The sequence below is a fragment of the Dicentrarchus labrax genome, unplaced genomic scaffold, assembly GCF_905237075.1.
Source record: "Dicentrarchus labrax unplaced genomic scaffold, dlabrax2021, whole genome shotgun sequence".
In the NCBI taxonomy this organism is placed as follows: Eukaryota; Metazoa; Chordata; class Actinopteri; family Moronidae; genus Dicentrarchus; species Dicentrarchus labrax.
Window position 1 is genome coordinate 23,700,725 of NW_026136704.1, and position 10,013 is coordinate 23,710,737.

Consider the following 10,013-nt stretch of genomic DNA (forward strand, 5'->3'; position numbering starts at 1 on the left):
ATGCAACCAAACTTTCAACAGCATCAGACAAGATGAATAACTTCAATTCATTACTTGTCGATCGTTTATTATATCAAAAGATCTGTCAATCACTTGCTCTTTCAGTTTCTTTGTTGGGCAAAACTTCTGTCATTAGGAAAGTGATTCTCTACCAGGGGTTTGTGAGCAGTACTTCTGCAGTTACCAAAAAACACCACAAAAGTAGGTTTACAAACTGTGTGAGGCTGATCTTTTATATTTATTGTCACAATAACCATTAAACTTCCAGCTATGACACACCTCCCACCAACATAAGTCACCTGTCACACTTGAACACCACATGCTGCGATTGAGATTGCTTTTAAACTAGTTGACAAGTGAGCTGAGAAGCTGAAAGAGATTGCTAAAAGTCATAGAAAGGGTTGAAATGTCCAAGTAGTGATAGTATGAATGCAAACTTAACCAAACCTGAAGACAAGGGGAAAAAAGAGACCAAGCCTACACATAGATAATTATAATTAGTCCTTTTAAATTCCATTCAAATGAACACATTTGGAGTGGGTAGTGTTAATGATGGGGTACTCGAACTCCTCCAGTACTGTGGTGCTATGTCAGACAAAAAAGAAAAAGAAAAAAAAGAAAAGGGGAACCGCTGCATTTGGATTGGGCCTTTAACATGCTCCACGCTGTCCTGCATCTGTGAGCACGCCAACCATTAATGGCCGTCTCTGCTGAGAGGTCATGGCCAACAGCATCAAATGGCACAACTCTCATGACAGCCCACACATCAAATGAATCAGTTTTAAATGCCTTGGTGGGCTGGACATTGGCAAAAAGCTGCCCGAACCTCAAAAAGAAGCTTCCCTCTCTTCTGTTCAGTTGGAACCTACTGTGGGATTTCTGAGAAGGGACTGAGAGACCACATCTGACGTTCAAGGTTTGGACACAGAGTGAGGCACACATACTAATGGCTGAGATAAGAGCGGAGCTGATCAAATCTCACTACACCAAACAGGGAGAGTGCTTCACCCTCAGAGCAGAGAGAGATAGATTCAGATCCAGATCCAAACTGGGTTGCAGCCAGGCTCTTCACAGCGGACTGTGGTACATGAATAAATGAATGAATGTAGTCCACACTGGGGCGTCTGTGACACCCCCCCTGTGTAAGGTGACAGACGGTTATTGTTGTGCTCACGTTGGAGGGATTTACTCATGAAATTTAAATTTCAGATTAAAAGAAGAACAAAAGCCAAAAGGCTAGTCAGTGACTCGGTGACTCATTAACATACAGTACATTTACTTAGTAGATGGTAGTTGAGTGGCCTAGATCGTTATGTGTCTGTTTGTTATATTAAGTGAAATATGTCTGATAACCTACACTTGCTACGATTAATGCAGTCTTATACAACAGCCCTATCATAAATATGATAAGTTCATATTGTTATACTTTTTAGACTAAGTATTGTTTGAACTTAATCATTTTGGAGGTGTTGTTGAACAGTACTATGTTACACATAGAAAGGTGCATTTTTATAATTTTCTGATTAGAAACATTAAGGTATAACTAAGGCTGCAAGTACTCAGAATTTACATGATCAATTAATTTGGTGATTATTTGTTTAGATTATTGATTTATAAAATGTTAGAAAATTCTTAAGTGTCCATCACAATTCCCCAGAAACTCTGCTTGACACGTTCAAATTGCATATTTTTGTCTGATCAAGGAATCATGGGAATGTATTTATCATTATACCACACAAGGTTGTATAACGAAACGTTTGCAGTCCAGTATGCCACAGACACACCTCCAAAAACATAATAAAATTTCCACAATAACATATTCAATTAAATAAACCAATATATACACAATTATTTATATACACATATACACCCAGGAAATAATTGTGCAGTGCATAGCAATAGCTTGATACATGATACAAAACAGAGCAGTAAATCCTATTTGAACAGAGAACATTTGCCATGTTTGCTTGATAAATGTTTGTTTTCTGTCAATCAATCATCTGATTTAAGCACCAAATATAACACAAAACAAATCAACAGCAACACGAACCATGCAACCTCAAAAATGAACACTTCTTTAAAGCAATATTATAACATTGATGAAGCAATTATTGCAGGGCTATTCTATTTTTTATTCAAGAGGTGTACCTACTAAACTGACTGGAGTTTGCCTTTAAAATGATGAAGCACAATGGTGAAGAATCAAACTGAATGAAGCTGGCTTAATATAGTACATATTATGCCACAAAACAAGGATGCGTGAAGGATAAATAACTAATGTATGTCCCTGAATGAAAATGTTTTTTTAATCTTCCTCAAGTGATTTCTAACAAAGAGAATCCAGTGAATGGCAGCTCTGTAAATCACTGTTTACTCGACTGTCTGAGAAAACACATTTCACCAGAAGAGGGAGACATCAAATCCCTGTGAAAATTACCAAACAGCAGCTATGTTCTCTTTGTTCCTCTGTTTGCCTCTGCAGGAGAACAATTCAGAGCAATGCTAATATTGTCAAACATTATTAACCTCACAACCCTGGCAATATGAATTTCAGCTGTTGCTCCATCACATGCAATTCACGCCACTGCTGCAATGCTCATTACTCTGTGTTTGATTTCCAAATAATTCCATATGACACCTGTTAGATGAGCCAAATAGATGTGAGCCATTTCTTGGATCCTGCCTTGACAGTCAGACGAGAAGGAATTTTCTTCCTGGCAGTTGTTCCCTTCACCTGTGCTCTGCTAATCCCACACCACACATATAGGCGATACATAAACAACCTTTGTATCCAGTGTTCTTTTTACCTACAAAGACCTAATTAATCATTTATTATCCATAAAAATTTAACGTGTCTTCTGAGAAGTGGCGCGCAGACAGACTTTGATCTCCTTCAAACAATTTTTCTCACTATTCTCAAAGAGCATGCCTTTGTCATCTCAGTAATTATTCGTGCTATTATTAGCGATAACGATTCCTTGTTGAAACCACTCAAGTTAGTTTTTCTGCTGCATTTAAAACAAAGACGATATTTGAAATACAAGAACGCAACGTTGTCAAAAACAGTCAGACTGTGAGCTGGTTAAATGAGTGAAGAGAGGGGAGAAAGTCTCATCTGTTAGCGAGCAGTCAGAACAGACTTCATTTTGTTCTTGAGTGTTGAGAGATGATAGCTTTGGATTCCAAATGACGGGGATTGACATGATGTGAGACTTTTCAACAATCTGCAATAATGACCTTTTCTCAGAAGCTACAAACTGTCAGGTAATAACATATCTCAGGTGAAAATGGAAAATCTTTTGGCACAGGTAAAAAGTGTAACCTAGCAACCCCCGGTGTCCTATCAATAGTCAGCGTGGAGGTATCTCTGGAGATGCTCCCCCCCTACAAAGACCTGGTTCAGCTTGCTTCCACAGGCCCCATGACCCCCCTGGACAAACAACAGCCTCATTCTCTGCACCACTGACCTCATTGTCTCTTTGTGAAGGGAAAGTCCAGAGTTGCATTCTGTTAAATGGCAAATGGTTCATCAGCTGCGAGCGGGACGGACCTCTCTACCTCCAGCACAGGCCTACAGATGAGCACGGACACCGCTGCCTTTTCCTCAGGACCGTACGCAAGGAAAACATGGTAGGGAAGGGGAGACTAAATATTCACTACATCTTGCTCCAGCTGGCAACGACACCTCTCTCATACTGTCACCTTCACAATTTACAGTAACAGCTGCTGTTTACACATGTAGTGCTCCCCTAAAACTTATATCACACTTGTTTCTGTCACATTTACTTATGTTTTATTTTTCATGTGCATCTTATGACCTGTGCTATACAGCTGTATTGTATTCTAAAGTGCTTTTACACTATATACAACTCATGCTGATACCCAATCTAAAATTACATGTTTAGCTACACTCAACTGCTACAGTAATACAAGAGAGCAGATGGTATGGCATTTATTTAGATGGATTTTGTGTTGCAATTGTATAATACTAAGTCTGCATCTCACATCCATGGAGAGCCTTATTATAATTACTGTAATACTCTCAATATGTTGCTTATAGAAACAGCTGCTCCTTGGAGAGTAATCCCAACACACACACACACACAGGCTCCAGAGTGGTAAAACTTTTCTGAAGACTGTAGGAAAAATGCGTTTTACAAGTCACAAAATAGACATGCCAAGACTTCAGCTTGCTTATTACACCTTGCACACTGCGGAGCTACATGACACGCACACCTGTACACACCCACAGCTCTGACTGCATACATCTGGACTGGTCAGTGATGGTTAATATCCAGATTACAGTGCTTGTAATTAAATCTGACAGAGCCTGACAGGTACACTGTTGTTGATGAGCAGATGGTCAGCAGGTAGTTTTTGTTGCAAGTAAGCAAACTTGCCAACATTTTATCAGATAGGAGCGACTTGTAAATGAGGTCTGACGTGCTGACTCTGCTTCTTATAGAGTCTTGATGGAGATACATTATCAGTGATTGAGAACCCAGCGGCTGTCAGCCATCCTTTTCATTCAGAGAAAGCAGCAGGAGTCGCAGCAACCAAGGGAGTGCAGGGCTGGTTAAAAGGGATTCATTCTACGACTCACGGTAAGCTCCAGTGGTCCGTCACCTGATGGGCATCAAGACTACAACAGCCATCTTGCTTCATTAATACCAAAATCACACTGCTCTAAATGTAAAGAATCACTGAATCAAACCATCTACAGCACAAAGATAAAGTGTAGATTTGCTTCTCAACTCCTTAAGTGTTGTGCATATGTAGAATATAGCTAATTAATTTCTGCCTCTGTCTCAGTGCTGTGTGTCACCGCACTATATATGTAACAGTTGACATTTAATAATTCTTCTCAGCTCATATCTGGGATCAGAAGGCATTAACTCCACTCATAATTGTTGCTTTAGCTCACAGACTGGTGAGGCTGCTGGCAGTGGTGTGCGCAGTTGGACTCCTGGGAGGCTTAGCAGTAGGTGTCTGGTTTCTAGGTGAGTCATTGTGTTGAGTAAGAATAGATAAATTAACTTAACAGTAACCAGGAACTGGAAACGAATGTGCAAATTGTCTACAGCCACTCGAGTTTGACGGTTACTGGGTATTTGAGGCCAATACATACAGGGTCTTTGGCATTTCTGTACTATAATTCATTTCTTGTTAAGCATATACTGTATGTTGACACCAAGAAATCTGCAATATGCTAATATCGGCTGATATATTGGCCTGGCTGATTTATCGATCTGGCACTTCTATGTAAAAGTGAAATGTGTTTTTACTAAATTAAACTTTTAACAAGATGCAAAAGTAATTCAGAACGTTGCTTCTCATATCAGAAAACAGATTCTACGGCTATATTTTAAAAGAAATATGTCAAAATGCGTAATTCATTAAAGGGGTACTTCACCATTCTTACACATCAGCATCAACTTAGTAATTTAGAGTAAACTGACTTTGATCGGAAATGTTAGAAATACAGGATCCAGTGTTTTTGGAGCTCGGCCAGTACCGGGGACTAAAAGTCAGGATATAATGTCCTCTGCTCCCTTAATTTTTATTTCTAGCAAGTCCCCCAACTTTATGGAAGAGCAATAATAAATTGCTTGAGTACCCCTTTAAGTCTCGGAGGAAAGATTTTGGAACAGACAAACCCCCCTCCCTAAAAAAATCATCTAGTGCCTAGAGTATTGTTTTAGTGAGTTTTTTTCCCCTAATCAGCAGCACTCGTAGATATGGAAACATTTCATTACACCCTCCAAAATATTCCCTAAAATACAGGGTTTGTCTATCTCTGGGCACTAATTCAGATAATATGGTAACATTAAGTGAAAATTAACATGTTTTTGCTGCTTATTAACTGATTTATATCTTTTATCTACAACTAATTAACTGATGTATATCTTTATCTACATATAGTCAAACTTCTGCTGAGGCCATCCTACTCCCAAAGTCCAGTGGGACTTGGGGACACAAAGGAGACGCCTTTCTGCAACGTGACAGAGGATATTTCTATCTCTGACCCCAGGAAAGGTCAGTGTTTCCTCATCTCTCAGGTGTTTGTTGGAGGCAGACATTTTTTAATGAAAGTTTTATGAATTAACCGCCAGTGCAGGATTGCGTGGTTGCACATTGTTACACGATTCATCATACTGGGTCATGGTTCGCCTCTGAAGTGATTTTGAGTTGAACAGTAGCAAAATTAACATTCAACAGCTGCTTCTTGTTGCCTTTTGTTCACTCTTGAAAGATGCCCATTGACATACATGAAAACATCACACGTAATGACCTGTTTGTATTGACTACATTAGCATAGATACTTGTGTTTTTCCTAATCATTTCCCACTCATAGAAGAGGCTTGTTCATTACTGTTGACTGAGAGCTTGTCTCTGGAGGGTTTTTCAATCAATCAGGTTCAGTGTTTTACAGAATCAGCCCGGAGAACTCCCTCCTGGAGATCCAGCTGGGGAAGCTGCCCACCTGGCTGCCGGTGTGCTACGAGAGGTGGAACTCTTCTCTGGGAACGCTGGTTTGCAGACAGCTGGGTTATCTGAGGTTTGCACTTCTGACAGGATCCCACACACCACCTCAGCCCTTAACACTAATTGAGACTGGAGCGTCCACTCACTAACTCATAGTTTAATCTTGGCTTTCTTTGCTGAGGTTGAAGGCTCAGCTTATTTATGACCTGCAAATACCTCATTTGCAATCTTGCGTCACACCTTGTGAGTCTGAATTATCTTAATACTCACTGCCACCAATTTTCATATGTTCTCTTACCAGACTGACCAAGCATAAAGGCGTGAATCTAACTGATATCGGTCCAAACTATACTGATGGCTTTATACAAATTACCTCAGAACACAAGAGCAACCTGGAAAATATGTGGCAATTCAGGTAAGGCAATTTGTCTGAGGAAATCATACTCACAATGATACAGAGAAAACTGTGGCTACTAACACATTAATTATGCATCATTAGTTACCCAATTTATTTTCATTTAGGGGGAGCTGTAACACAGGAAAGGTTATCGCTTTGCAATGTTTTGGTGAGCAAATTAAACTTTTTTGTTTGACTTTGCACCCAATACCGAGCCCTGTAGCTCCTTAATAATGATTAAGAAAAAGCTTATTGGTGACAGACAGAGTGAACGATGCCACTCCCTGCAGCACTTTCTGACCAATCCAACTATTTTTTTGATGAATGGATCTCTGTGTAGAGTGTGGGACACGTGCAAAGCTTCCCAGGATAATAGGGGGAGACGAGGCCACGCTGGGCAGGTGGCCCTGGCAGGTCAGCCTCTACTACAGCAACCGTCACACCTGCGGAGGATCCATCATCACCAGTCAATGGGTAGTCACAGCTGCCCATTGTGTGCACAAGTAAGACTGCTGACCTTACCAGCACTAAAAAGGTCTGGGGGTTACAGACTACACGAAGTAAAATTATCAGTCATTAACAGCTGCACCACACTGGACACATGACAGTTCTTTCCTATCTGCCTCCTCTTTTCTTATCTAAAATGTCAGCTACAGGCTACCTCAGGTATCCAGCTGGGCGGTCTACGCAGGTATTGTCACCCGCAGCTCGGCTAAAATGGCACAACACACGGGATACGCTGTGGAGAAGATCATCTACAACAAAAACTACAACCACAGGAGCCATGACAGTGATATAGCCTTGATGAAACTACGGACCCCGCTGAATTTCTCAGGTCAGTCTGAGAGCCTCCTTGGAAGATAGCAGCAGTCCAAAAACACCAAAACAATCAATAGTATGGCCTCAGTTTACCGTTTCATTTTCTCATGCTGACACTTTTCAGAAAACAAGCCTTCGGGGCACCACAAGAGAGGTATTCACCTCCTACAGAATAAGCGATCATTGCCAAGTGTGTAGGGTGTACCAACTTCTGTAACTATAATGAGCAGTGATCTACACTTTTATTCAAAAGTAAATATTTCAAGTTTAACTGCTGAATACAAGATGTTTGATTCTCAGCGTATGTGCACTGGGGGTTTCAAGTTTGTATAAGTTTTAGTGTCAAACTCTGCAAATACATCCTTCTGCACAGTGAGGGTCAAACAGCCAAGTGAAGCAACAACAAGGAAAACATATTTTTGAGTGAAGGGAGGACTTAAGGGGCTTACTTAACAATAGCTTGTGAACCCAACCATATTCAGAGTGCAAGGTAAACTTGAGGGAGCCCATTAAAAGACAAAACCACTACAGGGATAAAAAAACAACAACAACATAGTATGCGTTTGTCTCTCAAACAGCATGGAAGAAAAGTCTTAATAACTATAAAAATGATTTTAATGAAAACTCATATTTTTATCCAAAGTATCATGTTCCAACCTGTCATAATTATAATGTAAAGGGGAAAATGTTATTTTTTCCCCCCCCTTTAACTAGATACAATTAGACCTGTCTGCTTGCCTCAGTATGACTATGATCTTCCAGGAGGCACACAGTGCTGGATATCTGGATGGGGATACACACAGCCTGAGGGTGGTAAGACGCAACTGTGCGGTTCTAAAACAAATTTACATCTGCTGCAAGTCTAATTCACACATGAATACGTGTGCCAAGTCCATTGACAGAGCAGCATTAAACGTGTGTCTTCCCTCTCAGTTCACTCACCCGACACCCTGAAAGAGGCGCCAGTTCCCATAATAAGCACAAAGAAGTGTAACAGCTCCTGCATGTACAATGGAGAGATCACGCCACGGATGCTTTGTGCCGGATACACAGAGGGAAAAGTGGATGCATGTCAGGTCAGATGCATGTTTTTAAACAGCACTTTGCAGACACATTTTAAACATTCATTCTCCCCCCTGTGACTTGTTTACGGTGAAACGCTGGCATAATGAAGGCATGGTGAGTTTGTATTGAACAGTGTTTGTGTCTACCTCTCCAGGGGGACAGTGGGGGGTCCTCTCGTTTGCCAGGAAGACAATGTCTGGAGGCTGGTAGGGGTTGTCAGCTGGGGGACCGGCTGCGCTGAGCCCAACCATCCTGGAGTTTACACCAAGGTGGCCGAATTCTTGGGCTGGATCTATGACATGATTGAGGTAAACAGACTTATTTAGATATAGAAAATGTTAAGATGTTACATACATAAAGCTTATAATATAGGATGCATTATGATTTAGACTTGAGTAGGGCTACAACGACTATTTTCATTATCGATTAATGATTACTTGTTTAGGTTAGATAATGAAAAAAAAAAAAGAGACATCAAGGTGACATCTATGATATAAGACAAGGAAAGCAACACATCATTTTATTTGAGAAGCTGGAACCAGCAAATGTTTGGCATTTTTGCTTGAAAAATTACTGAAATGATTCATCAGTTATTTAACTGACAAATCAATGAAGGCATAAATTGTTGCAGCTTTAAAATTACACAACTACAGTATGTAAAGTTAAAGTTTGCGTCACCTTAATGGACATTAAAATGCTGCTCACACAGTAAGTAATGCATCAATAATAAAGATAATCTAATAATATAACACTGAGGGGAGTCATTCTGCTGCCTCATGAGTACTACAGTTAGCTGATAATGCTTCTGTTCCTCTCCTTAAATAACAGTTTGAATGCAGGGTTTTTTTTTAACTTATTATGGAGTGTTTACATTAGTACTTTTACTTTTCAATGAAAGATATCTTACACAAATGCAGACATATCAGAGAGCTGTAATTAATTTCATACACAGCCATTAACATATTATCAGCAACAGGACAGAATTGGAAACTGCACAATGGCATATAAGTACAGGTTTTACATTGCTGATAATGTCTGTTTCTCTTTGCAGAGCTACTGAGGAGGGCTCCTGGAAGCAAGCAGAGGACGCTACTGATATTACTGTTTGAGATATTTAAAAAACTATAGTTCATATTTTTACTTTAAATGTCCGTTACATAGTGTATACATAAAGACAGCCTGGAGACATAAAAAATAATTTTTATGTTATATTTTTCATGTATTGAATATAAATTATGGCTCTTAT

The 10,013-nt window shown here is 39.9% G+C and overlaps 1 protein-coding gene across 1 annotated transcript; it reads left to right on the top strand.

Moving 5' to 3' along the window:
• Positions 1-3,403: 3,403 nt before the first annotated feature.
• tmprss5 (transmembrane serine protease 5) lies at positions 3,404-9,999 on the top strand. Its single transcript, XM_051398316.1, has 13 exons — positions 3,404-3,630; positions 4,466-4,604; positions 4,920-5,000; positions 5,923-6,036; positions 6,418-6,559; positions 6,788-6,901; positions 7,009-7,052; positions 7,224-7,386; positions 7,534-7,718; positions 8,417-8,515; positions 8,636-8,778; positions 8,922-9,075; positions 9,819-9,999. The coding sequence occupies exons 1-12, from the start codon at positions 3,628-3,630 to the stop codon at positions 9,006-9,008; spliced, it is 1,314 nt and encodes a 437-aa protein (XP_051254276.1). The 5' UTR covers positions 3,404-3,627; the 3' UTR covers positions 9,009-9,075; positions 9,819-9,999.
• The last annotated feature ends 14 nt before the right edge of the window (positions 10,000-10,013 follow it).

What these genes read in the sequence shown, in the direction of transcription:
- tmprss5 (XM_051398316.1), top strand. An exon ending in GCTGCCCATTGTGTGCACAA is followed by an intron (nt 7,387 to 7,533) that starts GTAAGACTGCTG and finishes CTAAAATGTCAG; the next exon opens with CTACAGGCTACCTCAGGTAT. An exon ending in GACCCCGCTGAATTTCTCAG is followed by an intron (nt 7,719 to 8,416) that starts GTCAGTCTGAGA and finishes CCCTTTAACTAG; the next exon opens with ATACAATTAGACCTGTCTGC.